Below are 18,426 nucleotides of genomic sequence, written 5' to 3'. Positions count from 1 at the left end.
CCAACACAGCCATAAATAAAATAAATAAATAAAAAGGAAAAAAAAAAAAAGAAACAAGTTCCTGATTGTCGGTTATTTTCAGAGAACTTCTAATTTCTGAGAGACAAAGATTTTCCCTGGGTTCCCTCCCACTGACAGTGAAGCTTGAGAATTCCCGAGTGGGGTGGGTGCCGGTTTGTGATGCTGGAGCCTGTGAGCTGCAAGGACTTCCCTGTCTCCCCTTGCACGGAGGTCCCTCAGACGGCCCCAGCCAGCCCACCCCCACGTGCGCACATGCTCTCGTCAGTGGGAGGAAGACAGGTCAAGGTGTGCAAACTACACTCCCTACTTGCCTGCCTGTGTCTCTCTTCACTTAAAAATCTGCCAAGAAAGTCAACAGACTGTCAACTGCAGAGTGTGTTCTAATACTGCTTATTGAACATGACAAAATCCTACAGAAAAATTAGAATTGTGTTATCGGACGATGCCTAGGAATTACGGAATTTGTGTACACGCACGCAAATGTAAAAAAACGTCAACTAAAATTTCTCGAATGCCAGCTCATCCAAGCTCATCCAGGCTCATCCAGTGAGTAGACTGTGTTACTGGCTTGTCTGGTCAGTCCATTACCGTACACCCAGCAGGACTTAACTCCATCAGGGACTCCCAGTGCAGCAGCTGGTATTTGTTGAGTCTTACAAGCAAAAACCTAAGCAAAGCACACGGCCACCGCACAGGAGATAGTGCTGCTTTCCAGCCGCTACTGGCTGACGGGCCAGGCCCTCCAGCGCCTGCCTCCACGGCCCACATGGCTCATGCTACGTGGGTGTCGCAAGTTTTCATTTCTGTGCTTGTTCTGCCCGTGGTGTTTCTCCCTGGACTTTTTTCTCCATCTGCTCCGTGTCCTTTATCATGACGACTGGGAGTGGTCCCAGCCTGCCCCAGCAAGCGCCTACCTCCCCGGCCTAACCCCCGGCCAGCCAGCCCTGCAACTTGCTCGTGCTTTTGCCCTCCAGGCTCTGAGAAGACTTTCAAAAGGGATTCAGGGTGGGGAACCCACGGGGGGAAACTCTCTCCCCTCGGCAAGCGGATTTCTTTGGCCAGGCCTGTCCTTAACCTGCCCAGTCAACGTACAGGCCAGGTTCCTGGCACAGAGGCCCAACAGGGAGGCAACAGCTGCCCTGATACCGACCCTCAAGCCAGGGGTTTTAGAAATGCCTTTTGAGAAACTTGTCTCTGGAAGCCCTGGAGAAGGTGTTGCCCGTTAACAAACACTGTCTTTGAAGACCGAAGCCTCCTCCAAAGGTCTGCATCCAGGAGTGCAGGTGAGGAAGCCAGAGCCTGGGGCTTTTGAAGCTGCCTGTCTTCTCCGCGGTGCCTCCAGGGTCGGAGCCAACACCTAGGTGGGAGAAGCAGGCAGCCCACGGCCTCCCCCCGCCGCCCGCCTTCCTGGCTGACGAGGGTGGGGGGACACCAACCGCCCCCAGGAGGAACTGCAGTTTGATGGTCTCCGTCTCCTTACATACATGCCTTTAGTCTGACTTTCACGAGTGTCCACTGGGCTCACGTTTTGGTTTGTGTCTTTTTTTTTTTTTTTGCCGTGCTGCACGGCATATGGTATCTTAGTTCCCCAGCCAGGTATCGAGGCCGTGCCCCCTGCAGTGGAAGCGCGGAGTCTTAACCACTGGACTGCCAGGGAAATCCCTGGTTTTTGTTCTTAAAAAATAATTTCCACAAGTATTTTTAAAGTGAAAAATCTATCATTCTCGTAACTGTTAATAGTGATTTATAAACTGAATTTTGATAAACCTTGAGGAAACTGTTCATCTTTTAGATGATCGCAGGATGGGCAGGAGCGGAAGAGCCCAGCACTGCTCCAATGGCAAAAAGGCCTTGGTCTCTGCTCCAAGGACCCGTCGCACGAAGCAGGCCGCACCTAGATGTTCTACAGACACCTTCTGTGAAAGCAGTTCTTCTTGTATTCAGATTAAAGATGCAATACAAGGGACTTCCTTGGTAGTCCAGTGGTTAAGAATACACACTTCCAATGCAGGGGACGTGGGTTCGATCCCTGGTCAGGGAACTAAGATTCCACATGCTGTGGGGCAACTAAGCCCATGCACTGCAACTACTGAGCATGCAAGACACAATTAGAGAGCCTGCATGCCGCAACTACAGAGCCCACGCGCTCCGGAGCCCATGCGCCACGACTAGAGAGCCCATGCACTGCAACTACTGAGCCCGCACGCCACAACTAGAGAGAAGCCCACGTGCCTCAACGGAGATCCCGTGTGTCGCAACTAAGACCCGATGCAGCCAAAAATAAAATAAATAAATTTTTTTTAAAAAAGATGCAATACAAGCCTTTGTTCACTGGAGGTTCAAAAACAAATCTATTTATTTATTAGCAGAGTTGGAAAATAATTCCTGTGGAGATGGTACCTTTTTAAGGACCATTATTTTGGGGCTTTAGTGCACACTCTTTGGGGGATTTCTAATTAAATTCTGGCTTTTGGGGGCCATGGCCAAGTGCTAGGGCATGAAAGCAAATCTCCTGACCTCAGTTACAACAGGCATCCAGTACTTGAGGCCCTTGAGCAAGGCAGGAGACAAGCAAGCGAGAAGGAAGTGGCTGGTGATGGGAGCTGCGCCCCAGCGGCAAAAATGTCCCAGTGATTTGCATGAAAGTGAAAGAGGGATCATGACAAATTGTACTTTGCATTCAGTGGGATTGGTTTCACCCACCCTGATACAGGCCTTCCTTTACCACAGAGCATTTTATACGCTTAGATTTCCTGAAAACAAGTTTCAGCAAGAAGCTGGAAAGTCCTCTCAGGAAGAAGGCTGAGCTGGCAGTGAGCAGGGAGCTCCCGGGCATTTGGCAGTTGTTCACAATATGAACACACGGAGCCCTCTTCCCAGGCAAGAAACTGGGGAAGTTTCGAGGTGTCTTCAGGCGGAAGCAGCAGTAAGAGGTGCCAGCGTTCAAATAAATAAGACACAGAGATGGAAGAAGGATGGAACTACAGGAGCAGTTCGTCTGTCAGATGGAATGGGGAAAAACTAGCTTCTGGGAGTAGGAACCGAAAAAGGCAACAGTCGATTGTCAGATGAGTTCTGGCTTCTGGGGAAGACCCTTGCCTGAGGCTGTCTTCTCCCTGATGCCTTGTCGCCTCAGCAGAGCCCAGCTCAAGGAGCTGGGTATTGAAGTAAACAACTGCTGGGGCTCTGTGGGCATCTCCCCGGTCAACCCCGTGGCCACTGGCTGTGTTGACAGCTACCAACGACACTCCCAGCAGTCTCTCACGACATCCCCCATGTGGCCACAAAAGCAAAGCACGTCCTCATAGCCAAATAAGTGATTCAGCGTTACTCGCGTGGGTCCCTGGACACGTTCGCCAAATGGCCCTAGGAAGTAGCTGGTCATGCTACACAGCAGAGAGGACCTGCTACCAGCTTGGGCTCACCACTCCAGGAAGTCCCTGGGAAAAGGGGCGGGCACTGGCTCCCCACTTCAACACTGGACAGTCCCCACCACCGTCACTGACTTGTCTGCTCAACTCAAGTGAGAGTCTTTAAGGGAGGATGCCTTTCTTCCTGGACATTAACATTCTTTTTTTTTTTCGCCATACAGCATGGCTTGCAGGATTTCAGTTCCCCGACCAGGGATCGAACCTGTGCCCCCTGCAGTGGAAGCGTGGAGTCCTAACCACTGGACCCCCAGGGAAGTCCCACTGGACATTAACATTCAAGTGAGTGCTTCCTTAACCATTTCCTAGTGTCTCTTTAAGACGTGGCCCCATCCTGTGACCCCCAAATTGCTCCAAACCCTTCCTTCCGACCATCCACGTGCCCACCACGCACCCAGCTCAGACTGCATATAAGACGGCGTTATCAAGGGCTCCCACCTCTCCCAAGGCAGGCGGAGACTGCTTGAGCAGGAGGTACTGGGGGCCACGGTGGCCTGCACTCATCACTGTAGCTCTTCTCTCTGATGCCGCTTTGGTTAAAGGGAAGATGAGCATTCTCCCTAAAACACTGTATTCCAGTCGGTCATTTCTGAGACTGTAAAGGCATTATTCTTTAGGCGATTATCTTCTAAAGTGATCTCATAAAGATGTAAAATCATAGGTCTCCAACGCAGAGAACCTTTTCAATGTCTGCCATTTCCATCCTAGGTGGGACGGGGTGGATGTGCACTGAAGTGCTCTGGGGACGTGACCTGTAAGTAGTGAGGGGGGCAGGGTGGGGTGGAGGGTAGCTGAGCCTGACACAGCCGCCGGAGGCACCAGCCAATTCCCCGAGGCACTCTGACGCGGAGATGGCCCTTCAGATACCCCAACTGGGGCAAGGCGGCTGGGCCTCTTGTACCCCTCACTGGCTGCGTGTGGTATATAACCTTGGGTGAGGCAGCTCCCTTTTAAGGGCAATTCCTGGGGAGAGGGACTCAGATGGGGCCGGGGTCTGGGCACTGCATAGTATTCACTAACCACCACCGCCATCAGCCTGCTAATAATGAGACCACCATTATTTTAAATTATTTATTTTTTCTATAGTACATCTCATTCAAATCATGGAACAGTCTGATACATTTTTTTCCTCAAGCACAACTTAAACTCATTTCAAATGCTTATTCTTTCTTTCCATCTATTAATCTTTCAGGATGGACAAAGACACTCACACTTTAATGGACAAAAAAACCCACTCAGAGTTTATTAAAAATACAGCTTCCCAGGCTCCACCCCCCCCCCAACCAGAGCTTTTGAGTGAGCCTCTGGGGTGGGTCCTAGGGAGGCAAAATTTTAAAACTCCTCCCATCATTTCTGCTGTGGGTGGTCCTTGAACCATCCTTACAGGAACACAGATTAGGACTTGTCCATTACCTATTGGAAGCAATTTCAGAAAACCCAGGAATAATTAAGTATACAGAAATAGCTCTTCTATAAAATTTCCATATAAAAATAATGGTATTTATTTACAAAGTTTGAGAATGCTACAAAATAATAATCATATTAGGTTAGATACTTCAATCTAATAAAGTCTACATTAGGCAGGTCAGATGTGGTGTTTGCATTTTCCCCTTATTTCTCTTGTTTAAACTGCTTAAAGCATGTGGCACCATGATGTTTCCTTCATGCAGAAAAAAGCAGAACTATATTTTCTGGAAATAAAACCTAACAGCACATGATCAGAGTACGACATCTCCAAATGACAAGGTGAACTAGCTGGGGATGTGGGCTCATGGCCTTTCTCTTTTGTCTGCAGGCAGGGTGGTGATGGCAAGCAGCCGCCTGGCGACCTCACAGTGCTGAACGGCGGGCCTCCGAGCTCCGGCGCGGCCGGTGGGTCCGCCTTTCGGGACACCGAGCGGTTGAAGCCGCCACGGTTCTACTGGGAAAAACAGAACTGCAACACGCTCAGAGAAGTCTCTCAGCAGAAGAGAATCTGGGTCCCCAGAGACTTTGGGTTTGAGAAAAATCTTTGACCCCAGTCGTGAACACGCAGAACCATCAGGCCATTTGTTATTAGTGCCCGGCATGTTGAAGACAGCGCATGGGAAGTGACAACATGGTGAGTTTGAAGCGACAAAGCGATGGGTTTTAAAACCCAAACATGATCTGGGGACGTCTCCTTGTTGAGACGGACACGGACAGAAAAGAGCTAACATTGCTACAGAAGGGCCAGTTGACCTCCAATGTGCATGAAGGTCTCTGCCCAGGGAGGAATGGGTTTCTTCTAAGCCTGGGTCTTCTGAGCCGGGAGAGGCCCGAAGCTGACACCACAGCCTCACGCCGGGACTCACGAGCAGTGTCCCACTCCTGCCCCTCAGCTGTTTAGCACTTGGGGTGACAGAGGGCTGATGCTAATCCAGAAGGCCTCTGGGAGGACCGGGCTGAGGGCTGGGTTTGTAGGCGGCAGCGGGGCCCCGGGAGGAGGGAGATTCGGGACGCAGGGCAGGCTCTGCCAGACAGGCTGAGGGGCGTCGGGCAGGTCAGGCCCCCGGCTGGTTTCACACGCCTGAGTGAGTGGGGAGGGTTCGCCCCTATTCTGAGGCCCTTGGTGGAGAAGGGGCGAGTCCTGCCCCCATGTGTCCGCTACACTGGCTTCTAAGGCAGCTACAAGCAGAGGACCAAAGTCCGATCTGCTGGGGTAGCAAGGGGTCACGACAGCATGGAATTCACAGGCCTTCGTGTAAAGCGAAGGCCCTGTAAGAACAATACAGGATTGTATCTGAAAGTACAGCGGCACAGAAGTAAGCGAATATACTTTCTTCTGTCACAAGAGCGCGGTCAGTGAACACCTGCGGCCACTGAAACGTCTGTACTTGTCAGGGACTCCCAGGTCAGAACCGGAGGGGCAGAGTTTATGCCCTCACCTTTTCTTCCTTAGCACAGTGTGAGTGTAGAAGTAGGTGGGAAAACGGGATCCCGAAGGTTATCTACGCACAGCTGTCCAGAGAGATCTTGGCTAATTCCTGAGAAATGTAATTTACGTGGGCATTAGCTTGAATTTTTTAGAAAACGGTAAAGTCAACGTCAGACACTTTTTCCTTTTGGGTAATAGTGTTCGGCTTGAATGGAAGTTAAGCAAATGAACTGAACGTTGTATGACTGTGAATCAGAGGGCAGGGAGGCACGTTTCTGAGGGCCGCTCAAGAGGCGTCATGCGGGGCCCTGGCACACACCGTGGGTCTGGATAAATATGTGTGAGTGATCGTCAGTGCTGGGGGACCACTGCTTCGGGTGCCTGAAAATGGGGAACCTAGTGGGGGGAATGATCCTCAGGTAGTCTTCAGCTCTGCTAAAACTAGTCTATATGCAGGATAACAGATTCTCTTTTATACATCTAATATAAAAAGGAGATCTTTATGTATTTAACAACTTGTAAAACTAGAAGAAAACACCTAGAAAAGTTCTCCATTTCTACTCACTTTCCTATTGTGTAGGTTCAATTGGAAGGTAACAGAGCCAACAAGGAGACCTCCATGGGTTAGAATGTTCTCTTAGTTTATGGCTACTGCTGGTAGCTAAGTTTGGTTTTCTTTTATTAATAAATCTTAGAAATTCCCTGACAGACTCCAAAATGTACACTGGAAGCTGGAAGAGTGGGGCCTTTGGAATTTAGCAGAGATTTCCAAGTGCACGTTATGGGGGAGAGCGGCCTGGTAGGGAGACCTTTCAATTGTCTGATTCAGAACAAAAGTCACTTTCTCAGGGGGCCTTCCCTGGACACCGCCAGCCAAAGTAGCCTTTCCACCACTGCCCCATGACCCTGTCATTTTTTCCATAGCACGAATCAACCTTAACGTCTTCTGTTCTGTATTCACTCAAACACTTACTGAAGGATTAAATCTTCCATTCACTGGCCAGCCCCTACCCTGCCGGGACCACTGTGGCAGTGCAGCCTTAAAGGCCACCTCACAGATGTGCCCGAGGGGGCTGGCGAGGTGTCAAAGGCCACTTGAAGTGACTCACCCAGGCTTCTCCCCGTGTGTGGTTCTGGTAGGAAGAGCTGAGGCAGTCCCCTTCCTTTGCTAACCCCGCCCCACCCATGCCCGCTATGCTCTGACCGTCCCAGGGCCCAGGTTACACCCAAACTTTGCTGCCTCTACAACCTGAGCGGCCCAGAAAGGGCTGTGTTTTAGCAAACAGCCGAGTTTCTGATGTCTGCATGGCTAAAGTGAGCCACTCCTTTGTGGAGTATCTCCGCTTGAATGACCTGCAGGGGCTCGTGTGTATCTGGGGGCTGACCCCGGCATCATTTCTCAAGTAGGGCAGAGTATGGTGACAACTGTAAGTTCTGCCAATGAAGAGAGTTACCCTCTTTATCCTGGTAAAATGGCAGCCAACTGCAGACAGTTTTCTCCCCACCATTTCTAGAAGACGGGTCATTTGTAAAGTTTTGCAGGGGGGCGGGCAGCGCTGAGAGGTGAGGAATCACCGCCTTAGCACCTCCTTTCCTGGCCCCTCCCCGAGGTCCTCCATGATCTTAAGGCACAGTTTATGTCAACACTTACTGAAGCTGCTCCCACCACCTTGTCATCACAAGAGAAAATGAAGCGGGTGAGACAGACGCACAGCAGGGAAGGGCAGGAAGTGTGGGCGGGTGCCTGGGCGCCGTGGGCACTGCCTGGACCCTCCCACATCAGGGCCAAAGACGGCAGGCTTGGCGCCACCTGCGTGGGTGCTAAACGGATCACGACTTCACGGACTGGGGGACGCTGTGCACCGGAAAGGTTACCGGATACACTGGCGCTTGAGGGAAAAGGGGACTCTTGAACTTCCCCCAAGCAGCGTGTAACCAGCACCCTCTGGGAGGGGTGTCCGCGGGTGTGTACACGTGCGTGCGCAAATAACCCCAAGTGCTACTCCTATAGAGAAGCCTGGATGTCGTAACCACAATTTCCTTTTTTTTTTTTGTTTGATTTCTATATGGAATTGTGACTGAGTAATGAACTTTAGAACCACATAAATCTGTTTAGGGGAGAAGCAGAAGAATGACAGAATTTCTCCTTCTAAACATCTGAGTCTAGCTTTCTGCTCAGGTAAAGCCTTACACCAGTGACACGTCCTGTGACCACAGTGGTGTGACTCTGTTGGGCGTCCTCAGCAGTAACCCAAGTGTGTCACTGAGGAACGGAGGGCCACTTCCTGCCAAACACCACACACCACTGGCTGCGGTGGCCGATGGGGCACCAGTAATGAATGGTAAGTCTTTGGTTGCTTTTTCTTTTAAACCCATATTTTATCAGCAGCAGCAGAGAGAGAACAGAGAAAGGGATCAGTGCCCCACGAACTCTGGCAAGGCTCCTGCTACCTCGTAAAGGAGTGCTCACGATTGGTGTGCCTGTCATGAACGCTGGTGTGCGGCCCTGGGACCTGCGGCATGGTAGTCTGAAGTCTGAAAAGCCTGCCGTGGCCCTGGGCCTCTCCAGGTCCCCGCCGGGCCCCTTTCAAGTACAGGGGCAAGAAAAGCTGGGCTTGGCTTGGGAGAGGGAAGGCAGCCTGAAGGAGACCCGGCTTTCCCTGATGGTGCAGCTGACACCTTCCAGGCAGAACGTGCCCTGGAGGCCCTCGGGCCCTCCCTCCCACCCGCCCACCCGCCCACCCCGGCCTCAGGGGGGCCCTCCGGCACCACCTGCCTCCGCCTCTCCGGCCCCTCGGCACTCTGAGTCTGCGCTATGGCTTATTCCTGACGGAATGCGTGCGTTTGTCTCAAAGGAACTTAGTGCTGTACATCCTTGTGTACTGGTTGGGTCAGCCAGGCCCCTCCCCGCCGGCTCCCCCGCGGGGCTTAGGAAAGAGCAGGTTTGGGCTGAGCTCAGCGCCGAGCCCATAGACGCTGGATGCATAATCTCAGGGCAAATCCAAATGATTCAAGTCAGAGATTTAGAATTAATCTTCCACTATCGTTTGCTCCTTTCCAAGGCCTTAACTAATGTGCGCTTAAGTAAGTAAGTCGGGGTCTGGCCGTGGTGGCAGTGTCTCCACACTCGTATTCAGAGGGGCGGGAAGTGAACCCAGCAGTGAGCGGTTCCCAGCGGCATCTTTGGCTCTGACCTGACAGTCTATGTCCTGATCTACTGCACACCCAGTCACCTGGAGTGCTCAACCTTTTTTGGTGTTTCTGTGAAACACTGAATATCGGGTGACTTTGAAATGCGTTTGACCCAGGAATCAACCCAATATGGTCATTTTGATGAATGAGAATGTACCAAAGGTGACATGTACAGGAAAACATTGCTGTTCATATTCTGGAAATACTTTTCAGACAAAAGTAATGACAGTTCATTTTCACAAATTGCACACTGGGTGAAATCATACAATTACGGCAGGGAACTATAAGCAAGCAACTCAGTCATGGGGACTTGTTCCTTTGTTTTGTTCTAGGTGAAAAAGCTGTATGAAACGCATAGCTCTGATTAAAACGATAGAGACAATTTCCTTCTCTTGTAAAACTCCAGATTTAGGTTGCTGGCGAAAGGCAGTGCTGGCAAAGTATTTAATGCACGTGGAAATGCTATTCTATTTTGGCTTCCAGAAGTAGCCCTAGAAAATTCTATGCACCAATGCATTGGCTAATAGTGATCATTTCAGTTTGACTATAAATTATTCTAAATGTCACTTAAGTACTCAAGAATTAGCGTTCGCTCCTTTCTAGAAGCCGTCTAAGGCAGCTGATGCGTAAAGCACCTCGACTAGACTTGCACCTAGTTCAGCGGTTCAATCTGCGCTCCTTGGGCCACGAGGGTCTCCATCCCTCGCTGTACAGCTCCTCCCACCGGGAACCTCTCGTGTTCAGCTCCGCCTCGTGAAAGGCAGCCCAGAGCAGGGAGCGGGGCGTGGGGCACACGGCCGTCGGGGACTGTTTCATGGAGCCACCTCGGCAACAAGGAGGGCTGCGTGGGTTTGGGGGCCGCGGCGCCCCGCCTCACGGAAGATAAATGCGCTGCGTTCGTGCTGTCAATTCAGGGACTATCCCCTCCGCCACCTCCGAGTACATGCTTTGTTTGCCATGTGATCTACTGCTCTGTCGTTCAGAGTTTTCATTCACACTACGTTAACTTTCATCTCAATCCTCTCAGCCTTCAGGTAATTTGCTTATTGTGTTTCCCTAGTTTTCACTGAACACACAGTGCAAACAAAGGCAAAGACCGAAGCAATCGTTTCAAACACAAGAGCTCACACTAAAAACACACATGAGCATCAAAAAGTAGAACGTGGGTTTGCGCCTGTCTTTATTCTGGGGAGGAGGAATCCTCCTCGTCCTCTTCCTCGTCTTCGTCGTTGAAGGAACAGGGGGTCTCGCCTCGGGACTCAGAGCAGTGAGAGGCCGCACTGCCGGACTGGTGACTGTCTGGGGCAAGGAACCGCCCCGTTGCTAAGGCCACTTCAGCATCCAAGCACAACCCTTGGTTTACACTAGCAAACAATTGAAAACACACAGGCTCATTAACGTGGTAGATGTTTTAAGTTTTTGGAAAACACAGGGAAAAGAACCCGGGGAAGCGGGGAGCCGCGGGCGAGCTCTGCCGGAGCCGCTTGGGACCCGGCCGGCGCAGCGCGCTGGCTCTCCCCTCCAGGGAGGGTCAGGGCTTCGCGGCTCGCCCTTCTAACCCTGAAAAAATACGTACCTTGATTGGGACAAGGTGGCACCAGTGGTCAGGTCTAAGTTTGAAACTGACTGGGTAGAGTTCAAAAGCAGTCCCTGATTTAACCATGACGGTCCTGTGGAGATATCTACAGGGAAAAACAAAAACAGATGGCAGCTCTGTAAGTTCCGTGGCTGCTTTTGTTATGGCATGAAGAAAACACAGACAAGTAAGGCCATCGGCCTGTTCTAAATTACAGCCAGACGAGTCTCCTGCCCTGGGAAGAACCCTGGTTTCTTCAGCTTGGAAAAAAGAAATTTCTAGAACATAAGCGCGGGGGAGGCGGGGAGAAAAATACAGGAAGGCAGACTACACCAGGAAAGAATTCAAATTAAACCAATCACAGACTCTCTTCGTTCTTTTTTCTTACAGAAGCCCTCGAGAGGGCAGCTCACGCAGTACAGAGAGCTGTACGACTCCTGGACACCCGCCGGACTTAGCACAAAAGCCTCTGGCCGGGGTGTTAACGAGCCGAGCACGAGTGGGTGGAGACAAAGTCAAGTCAGAGTATCTTGGGCTAGAAGCACAGACACATTTTTGCCAAAGCGCCCCAGCACGCCGTCTTTTCGTGCCCACTGGTGAACTCAGTGCTATTAGGCACCAGAGGTCTAGTCTTCTTCCTGGTACCCTCTGCTTTATAACTTGAACTAGACCTTATTTTAAAAGGCCATGCACAGTCGCGTTTTTCATGAGGGCGAGACAGGCGTTGCTGTTTTAGTCTGTATGAAATATTTTGGCTATGTCCTTGCAATCTCATTTTCTATGCATTTACCATAGTTCTCCTATCACAACCTTGACCAATTCTTATTGTACTTCGACTTGTTTAACCCTTGTCTCCTTATCTAGAATGTTAGCTCAGAGAAGGCAGTTACTGGAACATCTAAGATCTAAGTGTCACTGCATGAAGGAGTATCATCTCTTTCAACAGTGAGTTTACAACACAGGTGGTAGGTACAGCAGAAATGCATTCCTAAAAAAGAATCTTATTTGACTTATGTTGTGAGATAAGACCAAGTGTATGCTGAGAAAGTGTAATTTGCCAAATGAGCTTTTATTATATTTAATCAAAATAGTTTTATAATCACTGTGCAAAAAGGAAAAGAAACTGTGTACTGGGATTGGAAACTCCACTATCCTGGCGCTACCTGACCAAGTGAGAGGCTTCCCACGTAGGAAAAAAGTAAACTAAATGACTACATTCCTCTTAAAATGGCCTTGTGGATCTTTTCTTCACAGGCGAACTAAGGCAGCTGTGGGGGAAAAAAAAAAACCAACAAAAACCCTTCAATTCTAAGAAGAGGAGTAGACTTTAAACGCATACAATAAGAACACGTCCGTACATAATGAAATTAAAGCCAGAATCCTGTGCTAAGTGTTATTAATTAGTATGTATGGAAACCTTCTGCCAGAACACATTTTCTTTTCACAATGGCTCTGAAAAGCCAACGTTTCTTTCCTTTCCTTCCTAGCACCCACACAACGGATCTCACAACCCTCCTCAAGAGCTACCCTGTCCCTCCACATACTGAAGGCACACGCTTCTGCTTCTGAACTAACCAGAAAGTCTGTATCCCAGTCTGCAAACAAGGTCACGAAGAGATCAAAGCCACAGAGCCCGCCTAAGCGCCCTGAGTCTTTTCACTGAGAATGAGCTAAAATAAAGTCCTGGTGATTTATGGAGTAAGAGCTGTATGCAGACCCTGCTGGACGGCTAGGATGCCTGAGCTGCTAATAAAACAGGAGGTCCTTCTCTGGGGGCAGCGAGGGGAGAACGGAGCGGGCCGGGGTGAGGATGGTGGGCTGGGTCGCTGAGGGGCAAGAGGAGGGGGTCACATTTGCAGGAGGCGGGTGGTGTGAATTTAAGAACTAAATCCAACAGAAACCAAATCTCAATCAACAGACTCTTGTGTTGTGACTAAAGGGCCAAAACCATAAAACAAAATAAAAACTACCTCTTTGCTTATATTTGACTTAATATACTTTAGAATTTCTCATCATGTTTTAAAGGCATTTTAATATTAGTTCTAGGTAGTGATGCTTATAAATGAAGGAAACTGGCAAAAGCAAAGGCAAAAGAATGCTTTTGTCCAAACATCCAAGTTATATGTGCAGAATATACCACAGTCTTAGGAACTAAGACAATCATAAACAAGATTTCTGAATTAGTGAAAATCTGAATTTTAGAACATGCAAAACATAGTGTTTCCATTTTCAAGTATACTCACTATACTCTTAAAATAAAACACCCCAATTTAAAAATGGGCAAAGGATCTGAATAGACATTTCTACAAGGAAGATACACAAATCGCCAGTAAACACATGAAAAGATGCTCACCATCATCAGTCATTAGGGAAATGCAAATTGAAACCACAGTGAAACACCACTTCACATCCACCAGGATGGTTGCAATAAAAAAGATGAACAAGCATTGAGAAGGATATGGAGAAATCAGAACCCTGGTACATTGCTGGTAGGATTGTAAAACAGTACAACTGCTTTGGAAAATAGTTTGGCAGTTCCTCAGAATGTTAAATACAGTTATCATATGACCCAGCAATTCCACTGCTTGGTATACACCCAACAGAACCAAAAGCTTATGTTCATAAAAAAAGTACAAGAATGTTTATAGCAACATCATTCATAATAGCTAAAAACTGAAAACAATCCCAATGTCCTCCAATTAACAAGTGGATTTAAAAAATGTGGTATATCCACAAAATGGCAATAAAAAGGGATGAAGCAGGATGGATGAATCTTGAAAACATTACACTAATAAAAGAAATCAGTCACCAAGGCTACATATTATATGATTCCATTTATATGAAAGGTCCAGAATGGACAAATCCACAGTGACAGGAAATAGATTAGTGGTTGCCAGGAGCCGGGAGGAAAGGAGGACTAAAGGGTGACTGCTAGTGTATGTGGGGTTTCTTTTTGGGGTGATAAGACGTTTTAGAATGAGATAATGGTTGGTGATGACTGCATAACCCTGTGAATATACTTAAAACCACTGAATTGTACACTTTAAAATGGTGTATTTTGGGCTTCCCTGGTGGCGCAGTGGTTAAGAATCTGCCTGCCAATGCAGGGGACACGGGTTCAAGCCCTGGTCTGGGAAGATCCCGCATGCCGCGGAGCAACTAAGCCTGCACACCACAACTATTGAGCCTGTGAGCCACGACTACTGAGCCCACGTGCCTGGAGCTCGTGCTCCGCAACAAGAGAAGCCGCCGCAATGAGAAGTCCACACACCGCAACGAAGAGTAGCCCTGCTTGCCGCAACTAGAGAAAGCCCGCGCGCAGCACCAAAGACCCAATGCAGCCAAAAATAAATAAATTTTTTTTTAAAATGGTGTATTTTATGGTACGTGAATTAAATCTCAATTTTAAAAAATTACAATACCATTTCGCATCCACCTGCTTGGGAAGATAAAACTCACTCTGCAGGTGAGAGTGTAACTTGGCAAAATCAAATTGGAAAGCTGTGGCATCATCTAGTAACAATGAAGATGCACCCGACTCTGACCCAGCAATCTCACTCTATACACACTTGCACACGGTCACCAGGATATAGTTACGGGAATGTTCGAAGCAGCACTGTTTAAATATCAAGAGACTGGAAACAAAACTAAAGGTTTATGATCAGTAAAATGAACAAATAAATTGTGCTTTACCCACATATTAGAATTCTATGCATACTAGAATTCTATGTAAAAGTGCATCAATTACAGCTATATGAAATCATGTGGACAAATCTAAAGCACATGATGTTGAGTGAAAAAAGTCAAATCACAAAAGAATATATCACTATGATTCTATTTTATGTAAAGGTGAGAATTCGGCAAAACTAATAAATTGTTTCTAGCTTACTATATTTGTTTGTGTTTGTGTCTCTAAAGAAAAGCAAGTAGTGATAAACAAGAAATTCAAGAGAGAGGTTACATTTTGGGGTAGGGAAGGGCACAGAATTGAGGATGGGCATACAGTGGGCTTTAATTTTCTATGAGAAAGGTTTTAGCAAGTTAGGGTCAGACATTTTATCAAGGACAACACTGAAAAAGCATGAGTTAACATACCTGTGATATAACCTTCTAAAGCCTTTGGCACCAGTGATTTAGCAAGTTTCAGATCCTCCAAGGAGCATTTGCCTGACTCCAGGCCAAAGGACATTCCCATCCGCTTCAGCACTTCTATGTCATCATGAATCTCAAAGGTGTTGTCAAAATTAAAAAGGTATTCAAACCTGCATCAGGAAACAAAGTTAGTGTTGGGTTTTCTGCGGTATTGGGGAGGTCTGAATAGTTCTGTACTCTGCATATTCAATAAAAGAATGAGGACCTAAGCTCAGCTACAGTACTAGAAATTGTTGCCGTTTAGGGCAATGAGTCATTCTGCTGGGTTCAGAAGAATGACATCTCACATAAACCACTTGCCAATTAAAACACCTTTCCTGTGACAGACAACAGGAGTCCATAAATTTCAGCCCTCATTAAGCTGTGGCAGACTGGAGACAGAAATTTTGGTCTAAATCTAATACTTTTCAAAGCTGTCTATAACTTTGTCACAAAAGATAAAATATTAAGGAAGCCTTTCCATGTAGGCATTTTTCCAAAGTAGATATACAGGTGAACAAAAGACACACGAAAAGATGCTCAACATCGCTAATCATCAGGAAAATGCAAATCAAAACCACAATAAGGTATCACCTCACACCTGTCAGAATGGTTATCATCAAAAAGACAACAAATAACAAATGCTGGAGAGGGTGTGGAGAAAAGGGAGCCCTTGTGCACTGTTGCTGGGAGTGTAAATTGGTGCAGCCACTATGGAAAATAGTATGGAGGTTTCCTCAAAAAATTAAAAATAGACTACCGTACAATCCAGCAATTCCACTTCTAGGTATTTACCTGAAGAAAACAAAAACACTAATTCAAAAAGATAAAGTGCACACCCAATGTTCACTGAAGCATTATTTACAATAGCCATGATATGGAAGCAACTGAAGTGTCCATCAATAGATGAACGAATAAAGATGTGGTATGTACACACACATACAAAAACACAGAGGAATATTACTAGTCATCCATAAAAAAAACAAAACAAAAAACTTGCTGTTTGCGACAACATGGATATATCTAGAGGGTATTATGCTAAATGAAATAAGCCAGGCAGAGAAAGACAAATATCATATGATCTCACTTATATGTGGAATCTAAAAAAATGAAACAAATAAAAATAGATTCATAGAGAACAAATGGGTGGTCTGTTGCCGGACGGGAGGGGCTGAAGGTGGTGGGTGAAATAAGTGAAGGGGATTAAAAGGTACAAACCTCCAATTATAAAGTAAGCCATGGGGATATAATATATAGCATAAGGAATATGGTCAATAATATTGTAATAAGTTTATACAGGGAAAGATGGTTACTAGACTTATTACGGTGATCATTTTGTAATGCATGCAAATGTCAAATCCCTATGTTGTACACCTGAAACTAACATAATATTGTATGTCAACTATACTTCAATAAAAACAAATAAAGCAAGCAAAGCAGTCATTAAAAAAAAAAAAAACGCAAAGAAAGCCTTTCCAATTTAATATCTAACTTTCCTACTATGAGTTGGCCTAACTAGGGTCGAGGAAAAAGCATGTTGGATGCTTACTTCATTTTCATGAGTCAAGTGTTAGCTACACCATACCTTAGATGAGCAGAAAATGGAAGACTTTTCACAAACTAACCAACCCCCAAATCCTGTCTTGAGGGCCTAAGGAGTAAAAACGCCACAAGAAAAAAGTGTCATATATAACACATAGCGCGTTTCCGAACGTTTCTGTAAAGTACCAAATCAGGATGCCCAGCTGCCTGGCACAGGCTTTCAGTAAAGAGGTGACTGTAAGAAGAAACAGTCCATCTGACTCCCAGGCTATGCCCTGGGGCACCATCACCCAGAGCCTCAGCCCCTCAGGGACAGAGTGCAGGCAAAGTTCTGGGACAGGGGTGGGCTTACGTTGTCATGAAATTCTATTGAAGTCACGTAAGGGTAAAACTTTTTATGCTAGATCTTAAGGGCAAAATTTAAAACTTAAAGCACAATGCCACATTTAAGTAATCTGAAGTATATGAATTTAAATAAGTACATTCACAGAAATTCAGAAAAAAAAGAAACCACACAAAATCTGGAGTGGATGCCTGCCCCAGGGGTGACTTCAGGCATACGTTAAAAGCTGAAGGTTTCCTAAATGTAATCGTCATTGTGGGAAAGCCTCCTGGCTAAGGGGAAAGGATTGCATCACCAAAGTAACTGAAAGACCAGGCTTTTGCACCCGGCCTTGAATAACAAGCTCCTACAAGCAGCTCAGAGCCTCCTTCCCTCCACTCAGGGGAGGGCGAGGAAAGGGCACGAGTCAGTAACCACCCAGGAAGGACAAGAATCCATAATTCCCTTAGGTCTCTGGTCCCCACGCTTTCCTGCTACTCTTTTAGACCTCAAAGATTAACCAAAGAAGAGAATTTTAATGATTTCCCACTAAACAAGAGACTAACTAGAGAGAATAACTAGAATTCTAACAGTCTGTTTTTCCCAAAAATACGTTAACCATTCTCTATAATTCTCAGATTTATGAGAATATGTGACAAGTCCTTGCAGACACATGTTTCTGTAAAGAATTTTAAGTGTGTGAATACTAATACATCTACCATTTGGGCTGGTCCTTTATGAATTTAACGTCTGTAAACCAGCAAGTTAAATACTTTAATTCTTGTTTTTACAGAGGAAGAAATGAGATCTCAGGGAAGTTAAGAAACTATACAACTAGAGGAAAGATTGCAAAATGCATCTTCTGACGTCACAGCCCGCACGGTCCCTACTATTTCTACTTGTGTCTACAGCCTTAATTACCAAATACTCTAGAAATTCCTGTTGTTTCTCTTACTCTTCTTTTTCTTCTTTTTTTTGGTTCCTTCTTATTTAAGTGACCCATAATCTCTGTATGCAATCAAGACAGGGAAGCAACACTGCCAGAGAAAAGAGTGGGAAAAACCAGGAACGGTAAAGCCCCACGGTGATGCAGTAGCTCTAAGAGACTAGAAGTTCCAGTCCCCAGGACAGTCCTAGGCTATGCCTCTGGCACCGATGTGGTTACTGAGCCCTCTTTTGCTCTCAAACGTGTCCCAATTTGGATGATAAGTTATATGCTGACTCCTTGGAAAAGTAGCTAATATTTACAAAGCACTTTCCATGAGTCAGACCTCTTAGAGGCATAATATTATTTCATCCTCACAACAAGGCTAAGGAA

The 18,426-nt window shown here is 46.9% G+C and overlaps 1 protein-coding gene across 10 annotated transcripts in view; it reads right to left on the bottom strand.

Moving 5' to 3' along the window:
• Positions 1-9,700: 9,700 nt before the first annotated feature.
• Positions 9,701-18,426, bottom strand: part of TFDP2 (transcription factor Dp-2) — a 173,222-nt gene continuing 164,496 nt past the window's right edge. For all 10 annotated transcript variants that reach the window (XM_059920189.1, XM_059920187.1, XM_059920188.1 and 7 more), the window contains 3 exons: positions 15,209-15,375; positions 11,114-11,219; positions 9,701-10,901 (listed from right to left, as the gene is read on the bottom strand). In XM_059920189.1, coding sequence (XP_059776172.1) covers positions 10,718-10,901; positions 11,114-11,219; positions 15,209-15,375 — 457 coding nt within the window. In that variant the 3' untranslated portion in view covers positions 9,701-10,717. The remainder of the gene's footprint in view (positions 10,902-11,113; positions 11,220-15,208; positions 15,376-18,426) is intronic.

The sequence above is a fragment of the Balaenoptera ricei genome, chromosome 4 (genome assembly GCF_028023285.1).
Source record: "Balaenoptera ricei isolate mBalRic1 chromosome 4, mBalRic1.hap2, whole genome shotgun sequence".
NCBI lineage: Eukaryota > Metazoa > Chordata > Mammalia > Artiodactyla > Balaenopteridae > Balaenoptera > Balaenoptera ricei.
The sequence above is the reverse complement of the archived record's forward strand: the minus strand, read 5'-3'. Positions and strand labels throughout refer to the sequence as shown.